Here is a 26,143-nt window from a genome sequence, read left to right as displayed (position 1 = left end):
TTTCATTTTCATAAATTATTATAATGCTGGTTAATGTTAAAATAATGCATGTTATGATATTAATCAATTGTTAATGAAGCATTGACCATTGAGATGCATCAGGATGCATTTAACTGTCCTTGAATTTTACTTTCAGCCTTTATCAGTAGAGGCTCTAGTAAATATGGATTAATTTCTAGGATAACGTTTTTGCATATTGCACTTTACTGATCAATTCCCAATAGATACATTAAGTCCCTCCCCCTTTCTTAATACATATTTCCATTAAAGTATGTGGTATTAATTGGCTTGCGAGTGTCGTTTCATGTTAATTTTAAAAATACTTTCCTGTCAGCCATGTAATTATCAGAAACCTAACTATCACGTAAGGATAGGGGAAAAAATGGGAGATAAAGGAGGAGGATGTTATTCTCATCTTAGCATATTTCTTATTGTAACCCCACACACGCTTTCTATTTCTCCATACTGCAGTCCCGTGACATTATCGCTGACCGCTACATATAACAGAAAAGCTACATTAGCTTATTTTTTCCTTCGATTAAATCTCATATCTTTCATAAAGCAATTTTCCCATAAAACACAGATAATACATGACTGGGAAAGTCTCCAGCAGAGAGGATGGTCTGTGCATTATGGATGCGTTGCCACCGCTTGGCCTTCTCTTTCTGAGGAATAGAATTAAACTCATGTCCCATAGCTCATAGTGGTTCAGAGGTGGCAAAAGCATTGGTATGAATAGAGAGGCTGTTTGTGATCCAATCAAAGCAGTACATCACCTTGACAAGGGCGCTAGCCAGGTCCCTAAACCCACATCCACAAAGACAATGACGCACACTCATATACGAGTAGAATCTCTGATAAAAACAAATAATATGAAAGTGCTGATATTATGAAGACCGCGCTGGTTGTCTTGGGCACCATACGTGAAATGATCTAAATTATAAATGTTTCCCACCTTCAAGGTTGTACATTTGGATTTCGAGTAGAGTCGTTCATGTTCCTGAAGAGCATTTAAATCTCTTTTTATGCTCATTTGGGAGGTTTTTCTTTGTAGTATTACATTTATTCAGCCGATAGACCTTGACTTGGCGTAAATGAGCAGTATTTCCTCTGCTCTGAACTCAATAATTGATGAAAGCAGTTGTGTTTCTGTGAATTGAGAGTTGGAGACAATCAATTTCAAACAGAAGAGGAAAAACATCCCTCTTTGGAGAGGTAGAACTTTTTAACATTCTCTTCAGGGAAACCGACAGGTCTGAGATAGTGCTCATTGTGGCTCTTTCCTCCAAAACACCGGTCTCATTTTCTGCTCCCTGAGGTGTCTTTTGCTGATGGAGATCTTCAGTGCTGTCTGCTGTGATATACTCACTGTGGGACAATGAGACTGCCATTTTAAACAGCCTTTGATCAGATAAAAACATTCAGTAGGCGTACATTTGGTTTGTCTCTTGTTTTTCTTGCTTTTTTGGCTCGCTGTTTCTCTTCATGTGGTGCTTTTATTTATCGCAGTCATTTGGGGTGGAAAATATGGGTTTATTTTAGATGCAGGGGGAGTTTTTGTCTTCATAACAGGCTGATATGTGGGAAAGACGGCCTTCTGTGCAACACTGTTAATCTCACCAAGGAGGGGTACACAGGCAGAGATGGAGACTCTTCCCTCCAAAAATGTAAAGCATACCTCAGGGAATCTGAGGAGGCCATTTGTCAAGTAGACGCTGAACAAAGAATTCAGTATCTGAAATGTTCATCATTATTTGTATACCTGCCTTGCTCGTTTTTTTAGGGTTGAAGTCATCTTCTGCCCCTTTAACGGTAACAAAAGGCTGTTCATTTTAATTGTAAGTGTGGCATCACTGTAACTATAACTCACACTTTAGGTTATGGATTTGAACAAGCCCCTTATGAATGATACTGAAACCACTTATAGGTTATTCAGAAATGTACAGTTACAAACTGGGAAAATATAAAAAAAATCAAAACTGTAAAAATATAAATAAACACAAACCCAAACATATCTAATTAAGCAGGTACTCAAGCAATCTAAGTATGTCAATATCTACCTTCTTCTACTTCTTCTGGAAAATATCAAAATCTGTTTTATTTTAGCATTTTCAGGTGCTGGTCATATAATTAGAATATCATCAAAAAGTTGATTTATTTCACTAATTCCATTCAAAAAGGTGTTTTGAGTTAATTAGCTGATTAGAGTGTGGCACCAGGTGTCTTCAATATTGAACCTTTTCACAATATTCAAATTTTTTGATATACTGAATTTGGGATTTTCCTTAGTTGTCAGTTATAATCATCAAAAATTAAAAGAAATAAACATTTGAAATATATCAGTCTGTATGTAATGAATGAATATAATATACAAGTTTCACTTCTTGAATGGAATTAGTGAAATAAATCAACTTTTTGATGATATTCTAATTATATGACCAGCACCTGTATATATTATTATAGTATTAATATTTTGAATTAGCTGTTATATTTATATTTTCAGTTTCATTGTAATTTCAGTTTTAGTAATTTATGTGCTTTTGTAATTTTTTTTAATAGTAGTAGTATTTTTCTTTTTAGTTTTAGTAATTTTAGTACTTATTTTGTTTCTAATTTCTAATTATCATAGAAGTTTTTCATCCTATATTTAATTAATACAAATGTTTTTAATACTTTTATTTTTCTGACCCATGTTTATCTGAACGATGGTAAGATAGGCTAAGAAGTCCAGTAGATTAGTTTTGTTTGTGTAATTACAATCAATGTCAAATGTACCCAATCGACATTCATTGTATGGGCAAAAACTTTTTTTTTTTTTTGTCAAATATCATCTTTTTTTGATTCACTGAAGAAACTTATTCAGAAATGGAATATCATTTTGAGGTTGCGTAAATGACGGAATTTCAGTTTCTCTTTAAACTTGTGTTTATTAAAAAAAAAAAAAAAAAAAAAAACTTATGCAAGTGCAGTAGTTAAAAAGTGTAGATAAGCATAAATTATTTCTGTACGCAGGAGACTGTTATTTTGCACCATGATTGCATGTAGCATGTTGAACTGACTCCTGTCTTTCTTCTGATTGCTTGGGCTCCCAGGTGGCAGTTTGAATAAGTGCAGGTCAGCACGAGTTAATCAGTCCAGCTTGGCCTGCAGGTTATCACTCTAATCGTGAATTAAAGAGAGGCTAATGACGCAGTGCTGGCGAGTTGATGATCCCTGCTTTTTTAATACCATCCCCAGAGATGCTGAAGTCTAATTGTAATTTTCTTAGCACAGTTTTCTGAGCCTTTGTTTTAGCACAGGTACAGAGGAGACGGAGTGTGTTTGTTCAAGAAGCCACACTGAAGATGCCTGACAAAATTGCCTTTACTGTATATAAGCCATGTCACATTTTCTTTCTGTTCTGTAACCTTAGTTCGAAAAACGGCACATGGGCGGCTTTTCTAGTCCCAGCTTTTATATATGTCCGCCCTGCACTGTCTACAGGGGTAAATTAGAGGATTTTAATAGCCTTTTAACTGAATTACATGCTGCAAATGGACAACTGGCTAACTCACTTAGCTCCCAGCTCAGAGTTTTTATTTCAGTATAAAGCATGACAGTCCATATGGCTACCAGCTTCTTACCAACAATCCCTCTCTCTTTCTCTCTCTTTTACTGCATGCCCTGCTGTCTGCTTGCTGGAACAGAAGCCAAAGGTCAGTTTACTTTTTGCTTGCTCTTTCCATTTCTCTTTCTTTTCTTTTTTTTTTTTCCTGCTCTGTCTTTTAACACACAACACTGGTCCAATGAGTCATTCATTGACGTTTCCTCATTTGCCATTTGAAGTGCACTCATTTCTCACATCTTACCCACAGGCCAGCCGTGTACCAGCCATTATGGAGGGGGCCTCTGACTAACTTCATTAGCTTGTCTTTAAATGTCAAATGCTCTTCTTTTTTTTTTTTTTAAGAGCTCACATCATTGTCATTATGTTTACACCTGCAACCTTTTTCTGAGGTCAGCGGGGGTCTTGATGAATGCACACGTGTCCATGCTCATTTGTGTGAGCGTGAGATTAGAGTGGACAGATATTTCACACTTTCAGAGTCATAGTTAAATTCAAGGATAGATCCATCTCGCCTTTCACGGCAGATGCTTTCCCACCGGTCATTTGGTCCACAGACCAAACGCAGCGCATTCCGTCCTCGTCTTCTCCTTGTACCTGCGGGTGCCTGTTTTCCCCCTCATTTCCTGTCAGTAGCTTGATGAGTGTTTATGACCAGAGCGAATCGGCGGCTGGTCTGGTGTTGTGCCAGCTCTCTCCAGCTGTGGGCACACAAGTCATTAAATGTCAAACTGGCCCCATCGTGACACAACCAACGTGTCCTTTCTGTCAGCACTGGGTTTACAAGGCGCTGTGTGTGCATGACACCTTCCATTCCTCCTGCTAGGTTTATGATTGTATTAATAGGATTTTGCACAGTGAATTGTTTTTAGTGCTAGTCGGGAAGTCGTGGCCTAATGGTTAGAGAGTTTGACTCCTAACCCTAAGGTTGTGGGTTCGAGTCTCCGGCTGGCAATACCACGACTGAGGTGCCCTTGAGTAAGGCACCGAACCCCCAACTGCTCCACGAGCACCGCAGCATAAATGGCTGCCAACTGCTCCAGGTTTGTGTTCACTGCTGTGTGTGTGCACTTTGGATGGGTTAAATGTAGAACACGAATTCTGAGTATGGGTTACCATATTTGGCTGTATGGCACGTCACGTCACAATGAAAAAAACTATAATAGACACAGTTTTTGAATTCTTTCCCTTAAGTTTGAAATTTACATTTGGACAAAAGACACTTGGCAATTTGTTGTTCTCAGTTACTGTCATAAAGAAAAAAATAGATAGAAAGACTTAAAGGTTTAAATTTTGATAGCCTTGTGGTTAGTGCTCTGACGTATAGTGCAAATGTGCTTGCGGCGACCCAAGTTTGACACCCGTCTCGACATCCATTGCAGATCTCACTCCCCTCTCTCTGCCCAATACTTTCTTGTTGTCATTTCTCTACTGTCCTGTCCAATAAAGCATAAAAGCCCTTAAAAATAACTTTAAAAAAAGAAAAAGGCTTAAAGGTGTTGTAAATGTAATAGAAGTTTATTTTCATGACCTTAACCCTCTGGAGTCTAAGGGTATTTTTGGGGCCTGGAGAAGTTTTGTCATGCCCTGACATTTGTGCTTTTTTCAGTTTCTTATAAATATCTAAATGGCTGAAGTCTAATCTCACTGTAATCAGCACAAACTAGGCTATAATAATATGTGAGCAGCATGTATGTACATGATTGTGTTTTTGAGAAAAAAAATGTTATGCGTGGTTATGTAAAAACTAAAAATGTTAAATCACTTGAATAAGGCAATAAAACACATACAGAAAATTGGTTCCCAGGAATTTTGAGAACTGGAGCTTGTAGCCTAGAATCTTTTTTTTCTAAATGATGTGAAAATCATCTTGTTTACTCACTTACAGAAAACAATATATTGATTTAAATTTTCTAAGACACTTTTTGTGGGTAAAAGTCATATGCGAGTAGGCGTCAACTATCATGAATCCACACCTGAGAAGACAAAGGCCTGCATAATGAGCTGCATAATGAGCCATTCAGTCAGCTGTGTGACTGAGAGGGATGAGTTACAAGAAAGAATGTGTGGACAAAATAAATGTATATAATTTTATGTTTGTAGTTTATTTAGAATATATTTAATTTATCCCAAACATAATTTAATATTCACTTGTGAGTGCAGTTAAACAGTTTATTAGGAAAAATCAAAGCTGACTTTCAAACTGAATTTTTTGCATCATTACTCCAGTCACACAATCCTTCAGAAATCCTTTTAACAATCTTATTTTCTACAAAAAAAACAATTATTGTTATTATTATCATCATTATTATTATTATTATTATTATTATTAATGTTGAAAAGAGCTGAGAATATTTTTTTCAGGTTTTTTAGGGGGGAAAAATTGAAAGAACAGCAATGATTGTTACATTTGTTACAGTTACATTTATTGTTACATTTATATTATTTACATCAAGCTTTTGAATGGTATAGTAGCGTATATTGTTATTGAAACTTCATAATATTTCAATTGATTATACATTTAGTCAGGAATTATAGTTTGGAAAAAGTCTTTGGAAAAAGTCTAACTAGTAAAATGTTTACACGTTATGTGAAAAAACTAGTACAAGTATATAAATAAATAAAAAGAGACTTACTCATGTTTATGAACTCTGCTGAATAAAGTGCTTAATTCTTTTTTCTGAGGAAATCCAAATCTCAAATCCTCAACCACATCACATCTTTTTGGGGTGAATTATGTCTTATTCCTCTCATCGCGAAGCAAACAGTAAAATAATAAAAACTCGAAGAAACAGTCTCGCTGCGTTGTCTTCTGTTGTGTGGGCGTATTCAAAAGCCGCGCGCGCTTCAGTGAAACATTTGAATCTCAAAAGCGCGCTCGGCGCGGGGGCGTGGTCGCATTAGAAGATAATGAAGGGAGACGTGAAAAACGGACATCGCGTTGTTTTTCATATGGATTACTTTATCACAGAATATTTGTTTTCAGCAGCACTTGTTTAGTTTTAAAAGTAGACATGTCAGGCTTTCTATAGATATCTCTCTCATGTCTCTTCGTTGAGTATTCACTGAGTTACAGTTGATTTTAATGACGCATTTGTAACTGAAGATCAGCGCAGACAAAGGCTGCAGACAGCACTCCTTGTTTGTTATCTTTATTTTATAAGTGCACAAAGTTTTGTTGTTATTATGTCTGTATACAAAAAAAAGTAGACCTTTTACAGATTCGATTGATGTATTGCACTTATCTGTACAATCAAAACTGAAAGTGTAATTTAAGTTCTTTTCGGGGTTATCAGGAGAAAATACCCCAAAACGCGTATACGCGTTAATCGACTCCAGAGGGTTGGAGTTTACTGTCTATATCAGCTAGGGTTGGGAATCCAAAATCGATTGCAATTCCAAAATCGGATACTTAAGTTCAGGAATCGGATACATGTTGTAAAATTAAAATTCAGCTGCAACTAAATGTTTTGCAGAGACAGTAAATGTTTGATATCATTTTTTATTTAACATTGGAATCGAAACTGGGAATCGAATAGAATCGGTATCGGTAAGCAGAATCAGAATCGATCAAATTCAAACAATACCCAACAATACCTAATATCAGCAGCTATCAATAGAATATATACGTCATTCAAAAGGAGAAACTGAAACAAGGTTATACTATACACACAGATATCCAAAATGCTTGCTTACCATTTTGAATATCAGTTATGTTGATAACTTTATTCATTTTAACCAGGTCATGTTGTTATGAAAATATTTACATATTAGAATGCTTGAGTAAGATCATTCGAACTGTGACGCCTTCATTTACTTGTTCGTTTTTATCACTTTCGTTTTAATTCTTGGGTACTGACTCGTTCGCTAAACTAAGCATCCAATCAGAGTTCTCACTCTCGCCGACTGGCCCAACACCATTTCAGCATGTTGAATTGGGCAAACTGAGCCAACGTGTGCAACACACCAGACACAGACAGACAGACCGTTGGCTTGGTGCGTCCCGGCCTTAAAGTGGAAATGAAGCAGTCAGTCTAGTTTGCATTATTTAGGAAAATAACTTCCATTTTAATAAAAAATATATAACAAACATGATTAATGTAACCATTTTAAAGAAAAAAGGTTGTTTTGTTATAGCTTTTGGAGCAAGGGCGCTGCCATCTTGCAGTATCACCGCGGGTGACGTCACAGGGTTGGTTCACTCCGATGGCCAGTGCAGTAATATAAGCATTTCTTTACATTTTGAACACACGCTTGTTTTGAAATGGAGGAAGATGACCTTAAAAGCACTATTCATAATAAGTGCAATTGTCTATGCATTAGAGCATATACGGGGATGGGGCCGAGCAGTAGGACCTATTAGGGGTTGAAGAAGTCATGAACCTGCTGGTTTGGGATAAAGTGTGGGTCTGAAAAAATACTCGTTTACGTGGATACACCTCAAGACTTGTCACTCTGACTTGCTTTATGTGCATTTGCTGATTAAGGCGTGAAAGAAAGCTCCGTTTGGTAGCCTACTCACGTGTTGTCCGAGATGAGCTGTGGCTTTGTGTGTGTGTGTGTGTGTGGCGCCGGCGCGAACAGAAATGATCCATCACATTCACACCGCTTGAGTAACTTACCACATTTAAATCTCTTTCAGAAAAGGTCTATCACAGCGTGTAAGTACCGCATTGAAATCTATTCTGGGCTGTCTTAGGCTTGAATGGCTTAAAACACTTTAATATTTAAATAACACGACTTAAAACACGTGAGAATGATAAACTTTTTTGAGGAAGCAGCACTGGTCCTATTGTTCAGATTGGTTACGTCCTGTTAACAGCAGGAAAGCTAATTGTATTCGCATGTGAACATAAAATATGATACATACAACTGGTGAACCAGTCAATGTAATACATGTCTTAATGGTCTGACATAACAATAAAATGCGACATGAATGATATTGTATGAAGCATTGTTTGTTTACATCACGTTGCGCCTTGCATTATGAAAACAATGTTTGGGATACCATGATCAAAACTTAACATATAGACAGTTTGATGTTGAATATTCATTCAAATTATGGTGAAACCCAAATTATTTGTGTTTAAATAACATTTGTGTGTTCAATATGTAAAGAAATGCTTATATTACTGCACTGTCCTGCGAAGCGAACCGACCCCGTGACGTCACACTCGGTGGTACTGCAAGATGGTGGCGCCCTTGCTCCAAAATCTATAACAAAACATCCTTTTTCTTTAAAATGGTTACATTAATCATGTTTGTTATATATTTTTTAACAAAGTGGAAATCACTTTACTAAATAATGTTAACTTAACTGACTGCTTCACTTCCACTTTAAGCGTTCATTCAGTCTGTTGTCTTATTGTCTGACCTATTAATGTTGGGTCTTCCACTTCTCACGTTCACACTTCTTCCTTTTTGACTGGGATATGTCTCTAATTGTAATTTTTATTTTTATTCTAATTTTTTTTTTTTGCCCTTATTGTATTTACTGACACCTTTCTCTTCACGCTGTTTCAGTGCTAATCTGAGAATAATTTATTGGTTTGATTGTTCTGGTTTGCAGAAACTAGGTCTAAATCAGAATAAGTGATCAGAATATGAATCAAAATAAGTTTCTTGTTTTGTAAAATCAATATAGAACTTTGAGATGTCTGATAGATGGCTACATTTTCAAACAGTGTTAAGAAGAACTGTTTTTGCAGATCAAAGGGTTTGACCATTTAGATTTGGACAGAAAATGGTTTAAGCATGCTGATGCAAAGTATTTGAACTGCAAAATTAATTTCCATTTTTGAGGGTTACAGTATCGTGTGTGCTTAAGTACAGCTGAAGGCCGATTGTCCAAGGTCAGATTGAAAACACAGTGTTGCTCTGGATCAAGGTATACAAGGCCAGTTATTTCAATGAAAGATTGTGTTTTTATCATTACATGAAGTGGCATGAAGACCTTGAAACAAGGCTGCTCACACAGAGGTTGGTCAATAGCATTCTACCTTTGAAGTCTGGGTCCTCCTGCTTATGTAGTGATTGCTCAACACGCTCCATCACGTTCTGTATCTCACATTTTGTTCATATTCAATTATTTAGTCAGCTTGTCTGCTCAGTTTGTAGGGATGGACAATAAACAATATTTTGATTATTATTTCTGCCACATATATATTATATATATTTATTTATATAGACACACACACACACACACACATATATATATATATATATATATTATATATATGTATATATATATATATATATATCTATATATATATATATCTATATATATATATAATATATATATATATATATATATATATAATTTTGTTCCCACTCCTGGCACTACAAGCCAAGCTGGGAGACAGAGATCATGAGAGGATGTGGTCTTCTCCTTTATTAAATCTTAATCAAAGAAATGCATAGCTGCTTTTAGTTTTTCGATAATTAGCTTCATACACCCTCTCAGACTGAATCTGAGTGGCAGGGTGGCCATGAGAAGACAACAGCATCTGTTTATATTTGTGCCATTCAGACGGATATTAAAAGCCATTTTTAGAGAGCACAGCATGAGGCCAAATTGCAGGCACAGTTGGATGAAGACAGACAAATGTTAAAGCTGGCATGGACTAAACACAGACGGCCTGATCAGAGTGCTGCTGTAGAGAAGGGCAGGACCACTTACAGAGAAACATCACTTATTCACACAAACTGTGCAGTATGTTCTACTTTGTGGAGAAGGTTTCATAGCAAGGTTTTGATTAAAAATCAGACAAATACAGATATAACAAAATGGCTTTTCAAAACACTACTTATTTAGTGAAAGCCCATTTTGTTTTTGCTGTATGGGGGAATTTTTTACTGTCGTAATATGTTGCTTCTCAGTGAATAGAAAACAAAAAAATTATCAAGGTTTTTTTTTTTTTGCTGTTCTGCTAGTACAGATATTTTTCAGGAGCACAACACTCATTTTTAGTTTATTTTGAGGGAGCACAGACATTCCAGAAATTCAGTGCTTAATCTCACCTTTCCACCGTAACACCAATTTCGACCCATCTGAGGAAGAAGGGACATTGATTTTAAAGGATAAGTGTAGCTTGTTGAGGTTAAGTGTTGATGCTTTTGAAAGCGGACAGGGCCGGCGTAAGTGGAGGGAGAACCTAACTAAACTCTTCAGCAAGCATGCCGTCTATAGTCACACATCAGAAGTTGTTGGGAAATGCTGTGATCTCTCACTGTCTCAGAAGAGTCTCTCACAGATAATTTTCCAGTAAATAAAAACAGGATGCTCAAAGGTATCTTTTTTTTTGTGTGAAGATTGTAGAGGGGAGGACTTCTGATACTTCCTACGTTTTTGCCAGAGGGCTGAAGTCTGTCAGCCTTGAAGGCCCATTATCAATCACTGCAACTTCTGCACTGCAGTCCTTTGGAGCTCCGCTGATTTAGTCTGGACTTACAGTATCAAGCTGTCACGTAACCCGACTGAACCCGACTCAAACAACAAGCTTTCAGCATGATCGAGTGAGTCGTCTGAAATAGGAAGCTCTATGAAAACCATTGCTCGCAGCTTGTGCAGGTGATTACGCTCTTTAAGCTTTCAGTCCACTATAGGTGATACATCAATGTGGTTTTTAAAACATCTGTCTGCGCGCAGTTTGATGTCTTAACGCTTCTCAAGCAGGTACATGAAAGCATTTTGGTGAAAATATCGAGGCTGTGTAAGTGTCTGGATAATTTTGATTCAGCGCACATTGCTGCAGCTCTTGAAAGAGGCTGTCAGTCATAATTCATCTGGTGAGTTACTACAGACTCAGCTCCTTCCAAAGCGTATGGTTTCTGTGCAAACCAGTTTAACTGATATAGAATGATGGGAACAAGCCTGCTAAGACGTCACAATCTTAGAGCATTCATGCTGACAGTGATCCACAAAGTGACTGGAGGTCATTGGTTTTTTGCAAGTGTTTGCAATTTTGGGGCTGGATTTAGAAAAGTGTAAAATGAATGTAATAAAATTAAAATTAACACAATCTCTCTATTCTATCTTATAAAAAAAAAAAAAAAAACTTGTTATGTGTAATGCGTTAGACTACTTGTCACAGCACTTACGTATTGTTGCTCTTTTGTTGGTTTGATTGCTTCTATTGTCCTCGTTTGTAAGTTGCATTGGATAAAAGTGTGTGCTAAATGATTAAATGTAAATATAGAATAAATTTACTCTTTGAAATTGTCTAACTATATTCTAGCTTGCTCATGTTTTTGCTAACAAATTCAATACTACAACACTGGTAGCAGGTTAATCTTAAAAGCTGAACAATTACTAATTACCGGAACAATTACAAATTAAGCGGAACTTTATTTGACTGTGTATAGTGTTTTTTTGATGAGGGAATTTGATGTAAACGAAACCATCATCACTAATGTTTTTCTATTTCAAAGCGTCTTTTTTTGCTGGTGATCTGCGTCCTGATGCTGCTGAATACTGCTGTTAAGCGGGAGCGCTTACTAGCAACCCACTGAGGCTTGGTGACCTCCAGCAATTTTTATCACTGTTGGCTTGAATGCCCTTTAACAGTAGATGATCAAAATATTCAGGACTCAACCGTAAGACTTTACAGTCGCTTGTAGTCGTGAAACGCCAGTGGAGACCTTGTTATCAATCAGAAAGCGAGAAACCCCCTCACCTGTGCCTCCGGGCTCCGGTGTGGACCCTCACAGATAATGACTGCTATGAAATTTCTGCGGAGTTGTGCCGATTTCCCCCCCTCTCCATGTCACACTTAACCATGACATTTAATTTCACCTGGGGAAGCCAGGTAATGGAATTGTTTATTAGATGGCCGCACCAAGATGGATTTCCGAGGGGGCAGGGTTTTTAAGACTCGTCCCCTTCTCTGGCTCTCCTGGAGACCTCTAAATTGGTTGCTGTTGAATAGCCTTCCTGCCTTTTATTTCCCTTTGGCTTTGGGGGATGTGGAACTGCATCCCTAATGCAGCATCAGAGAAGCCTTGCGCCGAGCTCCCTGCCTCTTTCGCACCTCTGCCCCTCGACGACTGTGCCATTCGCACTCCCTGTGCATATGACTCACCGATTCAAGGTCAACCTCAAAGAAGCTCGGAGGAAAAAGAATAGGAGGATTTAGCATTTTTTGAAGAATGAAGGGAATACTAAAATACAGTTTCTTGTCTCTGCTCCTTCCAGACAAAAGACAGACAAGGTTGTCATAGGTTACCCAGATTTTTCAGACAGTGATTCACCTTTGTTCTTCGAATTGATTGTTGATTTTGAGAACGTGGTGAAGAATAGACTGGCAGGTCTTTTTTGCTCTCTGATTTTTGGACCAGCGCTCGTACTAGGACCATAAAAATTAACTGTTATTTATGTATTTCACCTCTGGAATTCACCCTTGGCTCTCTTTGCATCTCATTACGTTCATATTTTGATCAAGGATGTGTCAGAAGTCCGCTTTTAGTTAAAATGAAAATTTTTCTGTAAAAGTCTTCACCTCTGCCACAGCTCAGCCTGTGGAGAGCGTATTTAAATAACACTAAATGCTTTTCTCTGGTGTAGATTGTCATTACAGGGCTTTAAAACCTCCTGAGTCAAACCATTTACACCCCCAAACTAACCACAACAGCAGAAGCAAGCAGAACAGAAGGCCGTGTTGAAATTTGCACAGCCTCTTTCTCATTTTTCATGTAGTACGCTGCATGATGGTGCATGATAGAAGACAAAGAGGATAGATTGAAAAGTGTAATTTCACACAACCCAGTCCTTGCGTTCTCCGTCCCAGAGCGCCTGGGGTTCGGCGTGGCTGCTTGTGCTCACCGATGTGATCACTACCCTTGATTGTCGAGAGCGGATCACCTCCCTTGTTTGCCGAACACACCTGCACACATCACCGACTGTGGAGTGTGTTCATGTGCTATGATTATAGATAGATAGATGGATTAATATATCGGAGCTGAGCCTTTGTTCCAATTTACCACTGAACACTGTCTTCTCATTGTTAACAGATGGTAATTTTAATCTAATCAATGACTGCTTCTCTATTATTTGTTAATTCAGCCAAGTGTTGTGACTGTAATTGCCCCATCATACCTTGTAGGAGAAGTTTATCAGAGATCTGATAGCAAACATTTGAGCAGCGTTGTGATTAGAGGGTTTCGTTCTGCCCGGTTGCTGCGTTTACCTTCTGTACAGCCGTGGGACGGCGTATCTTATCATGTTAATTAGATCACCGAAGACTGATGAACACTTCAGTGGACGCTGCGCCACTGTCCCCCACGCCCTCCAATTGAGAAGCGCAGGCTTAATGGACGAGAAACGCACAGCCCATTATTAGAGGCATCCACTCAGTCTCGTTTACGCCACTCTTTCTCTCTGCCTCATCTGCCTCGGCTCTTTTCAAGCACTGCTAATTGTGTATATGTGTGTTATTCAGGTCAGGCAACTAGGACGTGATCTCTCATCCAGACAACACAGGTGTCCTTTAAAGAGAGAAAGGGAATTTCATTCGCAGCAGCAAAAAAACATGTTTAGTCCACATTATATTCATGGACGTACTGTTTATGTGCATCAGCCACAGGTTATAATGAAATGAGCCATGGTTGAAGCGGTTTCACTCACTCCATGATTTGTTTTTTTCTCTCTCTCGATCCATGCTTGTGCCACGATTATGAGAGGATTCAGTCACTGGTGTTGGCCTGCACCCATGAAATCGAGCAAGTGCTTTCATTTCGCTAAGTAATCAGGCGTCTACCCCACATGTATAACCAAATACTTTTCCACTGTTTTCCAGATCACCGTGAAATCAAGTACGAGGTTCTGCCAATCGCTCTGTGTGTATTCCAGATTAGCGCAGCAAACACAAACAACTTCATTCACTAGAGATGAAATATAGGTTTTATACTATATTATATTGAATTACAGTGGTGGCCAAAATTTTTAGAACACTAGTGTTTTCACCAGCTAAAAAATGGTTTTAAGTCAGTTTAAACTATCTTTTGCTGTAGTGTATCAGTAGGAAATAGCAGTTTACATTTTCAAACATTAATTTTACCATTAATTGTAATAATCCAGTGAGATTGTTGTTTGACAACAGCCAGTGCTGCACACAAAGATCTGATCTCATCATCATCATCCAGTCTGTCTGGAATGACATGAAGAACCAGAACGTGTTCACTTGCGACTGACCAAATTTGTGTTTCTGTTTTTGAACTTTTGAGAAGTTGTGTGCCTAGACAACACTGCCCCTCCAATCCTAGTCTTGCAATTTGAAGTATTTGTGATTTCGTGTTTTATCACAGCAGGGTGTGAGTAGTTGGAAGACAGTGTGGTCCCTCACATTCTTTCCTTATTAATCAGCCTGTCAGACGCTAACGCCCCGGTCGATGCAGTGACGGCCCACCAGAGTGGCCAGGGATTAAAACACTTCCACACACTCTCTCAGCACTCCGTCAACATGTGCCACAACGTTCCACAAGACCACCGCTGCTTCAGGGGCCGTCACACTGATGACTAATGGGTAATGAAGTCCTTAAGAACCCCTGGAGTGAGAACGGCTGTCATAACCCTCTCCTGAGTGATTGGACTACAACCTTTCAAGCGTTTTATCTCTGCCTGTGAAGAATGGTTTGTTTCAAAGTCAATCATGCAGACACAGCTGGACATCTGAGACTTTGACCTGATGTTGGCCGTTTACTTGCTGATTATTTTAATCAACCGCAATCAAAAGACATCTTAAATGTTATATATTTATTTCGTTTCAACATTTCCTGTACATGGCAAAAAAAGGCTTGACTTGACTTAACTTAACTTAACTTAACTTAACTTAACTTAATTATAATAATAATCAGAAAATGTATTATTATTTGTATTGTATATTTTATAATATATAATTACAATATTTATTTTATATATAATGCAAAAACATCTCATTACCATTAAAGTAATTCAATTAAAATCTTTTTGCTAAAGTAGTAGATTAAATGCCCTACAAATTCCCAGCAACTACAATAATTATAATTGTTCTTTACACATTCTTTACAATTTAAAAAAAATATATAATTATAACATATTCATAATAATAATAACAATAATAATATTTTCTCATTACAGTAATTACAGTTTCCAATAAGTTAACTTATATTTTTCAGGGTATGTAGGCTTTCTGTCATTCTTTCTGTCTATATTTCTCATCGTCTCTCCAGCTCTCAAGAAGCATCTCCCTGCAGCTTTCTGTAGAGGAGGGATCAAAGCTCAAGACCTCTCAGTGTTTCTGTGTCTCACAGAAGCATTATAAACTCCTCGCTAAGATGGTCACCAGGAAAAGTGCAGCCAAATGACTATCTCTGGCCTTAGTCCATCAGCCGTTACATAATCAGCGGCATCCAATTAGGTGAGCTGCTCTTGGGTAACATAATAACAGGCCAGAGAGCAGCTTAAAGAGACAGGGAAGAATCCAAATCTCTCAAATGACGAGGGCAACTGAGTTGCAGAGAGACAGGAGAGAAAGAAAACAATGTATAGAGGCATGCTTCGTTCTATAGCCTTTTTTCTCACCCTGACAAAAACATGACACTGTTAGTGTTCTTTTTTTTTTAGAGACAATGGCCAGATGTAGCCAGTTAGTAGTCAGAAATAGAAATCAGGAAATAGTACAGATAAATTTGTAGTGATGCTACAAGAAGAAAAGGACTTAAATCAGCTTATTAAGCAGGGGGACATCTACAAGTGTGTGAGCTATTCACATTATGATAGGGTATTGCGTCTGTGTGTGTAAGAGAGAGTTAGCACTGGGATTCAGTCCATTTTCTTGATCCATCACACTCGCTCATTTTCATTTAGTTGTTATATATGAAATTTAAAATGGACTTGCTTTATCAACATGCTCACATTCATTTGAGTGTGTTGAAATTAGCAGGCAGAATTACCTCTAAAGCTTTTAATCTAGTTTGGCTCTTTTGTGTCGGACCCCAGGGTGATCGCAGCAGGATGCTCCATTCTCACAGTACTCATCTCACTCTTACACATACACACTCATACTGTGTTCCTAAATATGGCTCTGGCTCTTTTGTAGAGGGACCCACTATTAGGCCACTGTTATTTCACACTGCTTGCACATTTATTTCGGCTGCCATAACCATACAGGTTACAGCCTGCATACTTGCTCATAAACAGTGCCATGCAGCTGCACATGCAGCTTCAGCTGTGAGCCTGCTTTTGCTGTTACACTTTTGTCCTAAAGGAAAAAAGCAAGAAATAACACTTCCGGTAAAAAGTTTGGGGTCAGAAAGAAAAGAAAGAAGTTGCTTAGAAACTGATTTAATTTAGCAAAAAAAACAAAATAAAAAAAATAATAAATCAAACACATAAATACAACAAATATTAAATAAATTAATAATGTTAGAAAAGTTTTCTATTTCAACTTTGTTAATCAAAGAATGATGATTTTATTTATTCATTTATTTCTTTATTTTTAATATAACCCTAAACCAAACCCTAATCCTAATCCTAACCATATAGATTACATGTACCAAATATAAAAACACATAATATAATAACAATAATAAACCAAAAACAAAAACCAATAAAAAAAACCAAAAACATAATCCTAACCATATAAAAACAAATTTAAAATATTACTCAGTACTTAAATCTATAATTACACTGTAACAATTACACCTTAAAATAAAGTGTAACCTAATATTCCACAAAAATATTAAGCTGCACAACCATTTTCAACATTGCTTTAAGAAAAGTCAATAATTAAGAAAAATAACATACTGAAGACTGGAATAAAGGCTGCTGAAAATTCAGCTTTACCATCATGAGAATAAATAGCATTTTATAATGCATTAAACAAGAAAACTTTTTTTTGTTGTTTCAATTGTTTAAATATCTCACAGTACTATTTAAAATAAATGCAGCCCTAGTGAGCATTTTTGGAGACATTTTTAAAAAGCATTAACATACATTACGAACCCAAAACATTTGAATGGTAGAGAATATTCTTTTGACATCTTTATTTTTCTGTTTGTTACTACTTTAAATGTTGAGCTTTATTTTTGTTTCATTAAATAAGGCCATCCCTCTGGATAATGGTACTTTTTTTTTGTCTAACGACAATTGCTTTCCTTTTCACAGCGGTTCTATTGCTGCTTCATTTTTTTTTTTTTTTTTTTTTTTTTTTTTTTTGATTCTGTGTAGAATGTGTTTTCAATCATGAGTGACCATCATCAAATCCTCTTAAGTGACAGTCACATCAGAGACTGAGCGAGGTTTAAATGAGGCCTGTTTGCTTTTTTTAATCAAAGATAAATGAACCAGTGATGAGATGAATGATCATTCCAGCTGAAAGCGTTTGAGGTCAGGTAAAGAAGGGACTGAAAGATCATTTGCAAAAACTGTACAAATACAGTAGATGAAGTACTATGACACTGGTTGAAATGTGGCAAAAGAACCTTGTTTTTAGTAGACATGGGTGAATAATTTCTGTTCTGTGTTTTTGTGTACATTTTCTGAGGTCAGTATAGTGATTTAGTGTTGCTTTTTTGTATATTGTCAAAATGCATGACGTTTTTATGTGCACCTTTGTGTGCGTGCAAAGCAAATGATAGAGTAGAGGTCAAAGAGGTTAGCAGGAGTCTTACCCAGCTGTTGATTAGTCAGAGAGGATCATGGGTAATGGAGCTTAGATTGATGTTGATGTTGAGTGATAAATGATGAGCATGTGTTTTCTCTTGTGCATGTGTGGAGGCAAACAGTGAGATTAGACAGTGAATGATCTACTTCTGATCACATATACTATAATGAAGTTCTTTCTCTCTTAGTATAAAGCTCGGCATCATCGTTTCTCCTTTTTTGCTATTTTTTCCTTTATTTCCTAATATCCTTTCCTGTTTCCCTCTTTCTCTGTTTGCTGCAGTCTTGTAATAAAAGCAGCACAATTTATTTACAATTTGCCGTGTGAGGCTCTTACATCAGTAGCGTAATGTACCGGCTCGTTTAAAATACATTTGCAGCCGCGACTTTATTTTGCAAAGATGATTTTTCATCCACGCTTCGTCCTTTCCCTTTTTGCAATGAGGAATTGATAATAGACCTGTTTTCCCTCTCATCCACTTATCTCGCACCCTGATGGAGAGAATGAAATAAAGGGGGGAAAAACTGGATGAAATGTTTTATTTTCCCCCCACTCTCTTTGTGTGTGTTTTTTGCATGTAGAATATGTGCATTAACACAGCGGAGAGAATTTTATTCCATTGAGTGAACACAGGGCTCTTGCAGGTGACACATGCTTTTAATGGACTCTGCCATGGTAAAGCTTTTATTCCAAAACTATCTTCATTTTAGTCATGAGAAAATAAAGAAGCTATTTAGATAACAGTAGATAAATAATCTAGTGGTCTTAAACATTTTTCAGATCTCTGGCTGTATTGAGAGAGTCTCTGGGTTACATATAGTATTCAATTTAATGTTTTAGCCTTGATTTTAAGCAAATATTATCATATTAATGTGTTTACACAATTTTGAGGCTTGCTTTTTTTAAAAAAAAAATTTATTGAGCAGTATGCTTGTAAATTACATTAATTGTGGAGGGAGAATGACACATAGCTGATCCTTAGCTTTGGTTGATGCTTTATTTTTGTTTAACACATAAAAATAGACCAAACACTACCGCAGAAGTGTACAGAGATTTGTAGTCCTAGAACAGAATATTCAAAAACATGAAAATTTAACACAGACAAGTATTTCTGAACTCTGTTTTGCATATGCATGTGTTGGTTTTCAGATGTTTGTCTGACCCGATGTTTTTTTTTTTTTTTTTTCTGTCGACAGAAGTTGATTTTGACAGTTTTCAGCTTTTTATCACTATTTGTCCTGTCTTTCTGTCTTCTGTCTGGAATCTCAAGTCTCTCCTAATTCAGGCCACAAACTGCACATCCTGTTTCACAGCTAAACTTTACACTTGCCAAACAAGTCTGCCTGGGTGGACAGAGCAAGCAAATGAAAAGACAGAAGACAGGATAGTGTAAGGAGAAACAGAAACTCGTGGATGACAGCTGGAGTTGGGCGGATAGACCGTGAGGTTCAGCACAAAGAATCCGAGCGGGATTGAGATGAACAAAAGAGGAGGAGAGTGTTTAATTAGTGTTGGGTTTTCTGTAGCATTACAGGCTTTTTCTTTTGCCAGGTCCTTTGATGACTGTCTCCCTGCGGCCCCGTCTTATTACCCGTACAAATCTCTACAAATACTGGAGCATTATTGGAAACGCATACAATCAGGCCTGCCAGCTTCGGCACCAAATCACCAATCATAAATATGCACTTTATCATGATAATCATTGCATGTCTCCTCATTTCATTTCCACAGATGGTTTAATCTCTTTTTAATGTGGGCTTTAGTGCGGATTCTTGAAAATGCCAGAGAGACCCGTGCTAAGCATTCATGCGATTCATGGAGCCAGCAACTGTTACTAAAGTTTATCATTTGCTATTTCAAAGCGCATGCTTTTTTTTTTTCTTTTGCAGATGCTTTTGTCTAAAGTAACTTATGTATTGGAGCTTAACACATTGAGGCACCTATGGCAACTTTTATAGTTATTTTTCTCTGCGCATCTGTACAAGTTCGTACACAACAAATGTTTTCGTCCGTTTGCTGACTGTGGAAAAAGACAAAGATTGATGTTTGTGAAATGAGCACTTTAGCTTGGCATCACAGTATTGACGCTGCGGTAACATTGCAGTAATGTTGTGGCATGATTAAGCAGCCCTTGATCAGAAGGGCTGGAATACTGGAGGCTGTCTCATGGGCCTGACAGCCCATCCCTCATTCCCTTTCAATCCCTGTTTATTTCATCTCCCATTCTCTTTAACACAACTCTCAGAGACATACAGAGAGAGAGAGATTTGGAGGGTGGGGAAGATGATAAAATGTCATTTTTCTAGATCATCATCAGTCTCGTTTTCCTTCTCTTGTGTCCGAAAGAAGATTGTTATGCTATTTATTGAGAAGGTTATTGTGTGCCTGATTTGGTGAGGGAAGGAGGGAGGGAAGTTTATCATGGAGGTCAATTTCCCAAACCCAACAGCACCAAAACACTCAAGAAAGTGCTGCTTACAGCATACTGAACAGTTTATACTTAATACTTGTAAATGTCTTGTATATGTTGTGAACAGTACACAGTAATACACATTTCATCAGTTCATCAGCAGCTCAGTTTATAGCACACAACTTCTATTTCTATGCAAGATACTTTGGTATCAACCCTCTCATCTGCATCACTGCCAGTGCTTCATTAGATATATATAGTCTTCGTGACATTTGGAAGACACCATGTTAGACCATTTCATGTCAGTTGCCCTTTCATTAGCGATCTAAATGTTAATTGATGGGGTTAACGACTTCTCACTACAAATGTGTGGCAGGAATCACTGAATTGGCTTAGATCTGCAACACTGGCGTTCTTGCTGCAACCTCGCTCACCAGGCAAACTGCAAATCCAATGGCGCTTTTAAGGATGTTTAGTGACTTTTGCTTGGCCTTTAATGTGCCCTTTAATATGGTGACAGTGTAGTACATAGCATGTGAAAAATTACCTGTCTGAAAGACCTTTAAAGCACTGTTCTTTGTCTACGTCAAAATGTATTTGTCTGTTTAATATTAATCAGCTGTGCTTGTAAGTGAGGCAATATATAGTTCAGTTTGGTGTAGCTGAATCTATAGATTTATGAACAAAGATGATACACAGAATCGACCGAAAGGCATAACATACCTACTCACTAGACCTGCTTTTACAGCCTCTTTGTGTTTATACCATTCAAACTCAAACGTGTAGATTTCAAATAAAGAATGAGTTGTTGGAAAGCTTAGTTGTGGTGATGCTGTTGATATACAATGAACAAACATGTTAGAATCTTACACTTTTGTTGGTTACAGAGGATATTTTCTGCAATAATTCAAAATCCAGTGGATAATAGATTGAGTTGTTGAATCTATTGAACTATTCCTTAAAGAAATAAATTCTTTACCACGTGCTTTCCCATTCAAAGGCAAGAAAAACACAATACTTAGATGCTTTAAAGAGGCCATAATATCATACATTTGCATTCAAGCAGTGAAGGCCGTTACACACACTTTGGTTTTGTGTGCTTCTGTGAGACGGCACCGTGAATCATGCATCATCTGACTTGCATATGTGTTAAGTGTGTATGTGCTGTGTGTGTGTGTGCAATGAATGGGCATAGTTTTGATGGCACGGCTGTTAGTCATGATGAACAGATCAATACTGCATATCTTTATCCCACACACAGTTGCTTTCTTCTCCTTCTGTAGAAGTGGGGTGATATGAATGGAATGGCTTGATGGAGGGGTGGTGAGAGGGCTGTACTTTCAGATCGATATTCCAGCTGTTCATGGACTCTTGTGTTTTTAGAGTGCCCTATATCTGTACATCGCAGGCCTGCTGTCATGTATTTCATGTGCTACATCTGTCAGTGTTTGAATTGGTCTTAGAGATCTGCATGTGATATAAAGGATAAATCAGCTAATTTGTTCCAATTACATAGAGAACATGAATCTTTAATAATCTTCCTCCATCTTGCCAACTGATTACAATTAGTTCTTTAGGGTTTTATTTTCTCAAGTATTAGCCATCCCACAATTCGCCAAATCAAATTTGTCCGCTCCAGAGTTTTAGCATAATTAACAATTAATTGTGGAATTTAATGAGAAATCACGTCTCTACTTTCTCTTGGTCTTCAGGCTCATTTTTCTGTTTCTGTCTCGTTTTCTTTTGTTTTTTCTGGCTCTCACTGTCTTTTTCTGTTGGCTGCTGTCTCTGATTCTGTAATTTGCATTCTTGTTCTGTTTTCTATCTTCTCCATCCTTTCTCTGCTCACTAAAGTGTCTGAGGAGAGTGAACCTGTGGAAGAGCCACTCAAGTACAGTAAGTGTGTGGACGTATGGAGAGTGAGTTTTTCCTGCATGTGGCCCCTTCCCCATGCTGACTCAGTCCATTGGGTATTTAAGAAAATAAAAAATAAAAAACAACCAGAGACAATACTCTAGGGCTTTGGGACCTAGTGAGCTGCCTTGCTGTCTTCTTCCCTACATAGAAAAATGCCTTCTAAGATGGCATCCTAACTAAAATTTAATCAATTTCAAAACTTGAAAATGCTGTTCAAATGTTTGGGGTCGGTAAATTTTTTTTATTTTATTTTTTTAACAAATTACAACTATTGTTTAGAAAATAGAAATTGAAAAATTAGATTAGAGAATGTTAGAAAAGATGTAATAGAAAATATTAAATTGATCAAAAGTGGCAGTAAAGATATTTAAAATTTTACAAAGAAAGTAACAAATAAAAACAAAAAAAAATAAAATCACAGTTTCCATTAAAGCAGAACTTTTTTTCACCATTGATAATAGTGTGAAATGTTTCATAAGACACTCCCCCAACCCTCGCTCAAAAAGGTGAATAAATTTGAGTATAAAATCAGAATATAAGAATGATTTCAGTAACTGCTTTGAAAATTTTTCATCACAGGAATAAATTACATTTAAAAATATAATATATGGAGAATGGTAATAATATTTCACAGTTTTATTTTAATTTATTTATTAATTTTTTTAAATTTTTCTTTGATCAAACAACTGTACTTTTGGTGAGCATAAGACACTCCCCCAACCCTCGCTCAAAAAGGTGAATAAATTTTATATATATATATTATATATATATATATATATATATATATATATATATATATATATATATATATATATATATATATATATAAAATCTTCTGATTTGATATATATATTCTTTCAAAAATCTTACCAGCCTCAAACTTTCTGAACATTCTTGACTTGCCTTTTCTGCTAGTATGTACTATTGGCTTAGATTGACCAAAAGGTGTCACTTTTGGCCTGTCGCCGGTGTCCTTCTAGCGCTTTGCAGTGCAGTCTAGGTAGGCAGCTCACTAGGTTGGAAAATAGCTAGTGGCTGAATAACCTGTGGAGCTTGTAGGGTGTTTTCTAGTCACTTTGACTTTCTTTTGTAGTCACTGTCATCTCTGTGTGTGAATGTAAAAGGCTAATGCTGTTGTGGTTTAACTATGCATCTGAGCTAGCTGTTTGTGTGAATAGGGCTCTTTTCCTGTAGATTAAAGTTGGTATCCAGACAGCCATGTTAATTAGTGCACAAGACAATTATGCACCTCTCTCCGGAGACCTGCGTTTACTTCTCTTAATCTGGTGTCTTAAATAATTAAACTTGTATTGAAACCCCTTGCTTTCCATCTGCTCCTCTCATCATCTCTTTTCTCTTTTTTATTTATCACTCATTATCTCTCTTCTGAGATCTGAAGAGGGAGCTGTTTAACCTGTTAGTCAATGACCTCTGCATTGCCTCCTAAGTTCTATTTGTTTTAAAAGCCAAACAAAAGACAGAGAAACATGATATCAAATTATTTAGCTCCCTTCCTAAAATCTCCATGCAGAGCAAGCTAAATGCATACAGTGTGTATGCGAGTGTATGTGAGTGTGACCCCATTTACTACAGTCAGCACAGCTGTGTGGCTCTAATCTCATTCTTCACAGCTGTCTTGCCAAAGACCAATCCCCTTATTCTCTCAGCATGACCATTACACACTCATTGGCTCTGCCTCAAAACCTAATGAGCTACCTAGACAGTATTTTTGGACATGTTCAAATTGAAACCACCTACCTGGACAGAATTTTCAAATTAATTCAAATTAATCTGACCTACTTAGTGTTTTGGGGCATCATAGACAAACTGAAATTGAAGCTACTTACCTTAGAAAGTGTTATTGGGTATCATAGACATGTTCATCATGAAGTTACCTACCTAGAAAGCGGTTTTGGGTGTCATAGATGAGCTCAGTTGACGCTACCTAACTAGAAAGTGTTTTGGGGCAACATCAACATGTTTGAATCGAATCTTAATACTTATACAGCATTTATGGGCATCATAGACAAGTTTACATTTAAGCTACACAATGTTTTTGGCTATCATGGACATGCTCAAATCAAAGCATTTATTGAGCATTATGGGTGTTTGAAAGTGTGCAGTTTTCCATTCAACACACGTTACATCACTCTCCTCCTGTCTCGTCAACATGACGTTTACGCAATGCCATCCTGCTCATCATCATCTGACCCCGAGAGGTCAACGTATCACAGAACCCCACGGGTCCTCATTAAATGCATTTTCCTTAAGGATTGGCTCTTTAATTATTCAGTGTTTTCTGTTCAGTGGTGTTTAAGATGAAATGCTAGTTTCTTTCCCACATATGATTGACAGTAATGGTGAAAAATTAAGCACGGACTGATGTGTTCCTACTGTTGTAGCCCATTAGTATGCTTCAAGCACTGTGTCAGTTTTGTGACTGTCTGTGTGTGAATTTGCTTGTTCACACTGGTATTTTTTGTTTTCTGCATACATGTACTTGGGTGTGGTAATAAATTGTGTTGATGATGATTTTCAGCTCGACGAGAAGAGGAGGAACTAGAGAAGAAATCCATCAAAAAGAGAGTCAAAGAACTGAAGGTGCTGGACCCGAAAATTGCACAGAACCTCTGTGAGTATTATCCAGTAATCTTTGGTTTGGGTTTGGTTTGGTTTGGTTTAGTTTTTGTTTTGTTTTGTCTTGGGTTGGGTTTGCTTTGGTTAGTTTTTTTTTTTTTTTTTTTTGTATTTGGTTTTGTTTGGTAATCAAGGTCTTTTTGTTTGCTGTTTTTTAATCATTTTTTGTTTTGTGTTTGGTTTAGTTTTTGTTTTGTTTTGTCTTGGGTTGGGTTTGCTTTGGTTAGTTTTTTTGTTTGTTTGTTTTTTGGTTTAGTTTGGTTTGGTTTTGTTTGGTAATCAAGGTTTTTTGTTTGCTTTTTTCAATCATTTTTAAAAATCAATTTAAACATTAGCTAGGGTAAAGGGGGGCAACAAACTTGAGCTTCTATCTCAAAAACCTAACAGTCATAGCAAAAGACACTCATAAAATAGACCTAGATGCAATAACACAAAAAAAAAAAAAAGTATAGCAAGTGCATAGACCAACAATGACAAACATAGTGCAGATGAGCAGAAATAAACAGCTTTTAGACTTGTCTTCTCCTCTTCATTTTTTGATGATTTTCATGTTGTTTTGGAAACAGTATTAAAAAGTTATTTCCCTACTGCTCTGACTGTGCAGAAAGGTATGTGAATCAGGTGTCCTTTTTTCCTTGTGTCCGTCCTTCTTTTTCTTTCTCAGAACCTTGAGGTACACAACAACAGCTGTCTTGTGCTGTTATATATTGTCTTCTCTCTCTCTCTTTCCATCTCTCACAGACACTTCTCTTTGCATCTGTTTTTAAACATTTAAACTGCTTTTCTCCCCACTTCTTTACTTTTTCTCTGTTTTTCATTTGCATGTATTCACACTAATTCATTTATCCGAGTGTCTCTGTGGCAATAAGCAAAGTTCTGTTATAAAAGGGAAAGGGAGAAATAAAATGTTCCTGTCCCAGCTGAACACCCCGCCAG

General features: G+C 37.0%; 1 protein-coding gene across 1 annotated transcript in view; it reads left to right on the top strand.

The window, feature by feature from the left end:
• LOC109098308 (protein diaphanous homolog 3-like) overlaps positions 1–26,143 on the top strand; it is a 328,141-nt gene that overhangs the window by 174,364 nt on the left and 127,634 nt on the right. Inside the window, 1 exon segment of the mRNA XM_042733923.1 lies at positions 25,110–25,202. Coding sequence (XP_042589857.1) covers positions 25,110–25,202 — 93 coding nt within the window.

This window comes from Cyprinus carpio, chromosome B11, assembly GCF_018340385.1.
Source record: "Cyprinus carpio isolate SPL01 chromosome B11, ASM1834038v1, whole genome shotgun sequence".
Classification (NCBI taxonomy): domain Eukaryota; kingdom Metazoa; phylum Chordata; class Actinopteri; order Cypriniformes; family Cyprinidae; genus Cyprinus; species Cyprinus carpio.
Note: the sequence above shows the minus strand (reverse complement) of the source record. Positions and strands in the feature narration are given on the sequence as shown.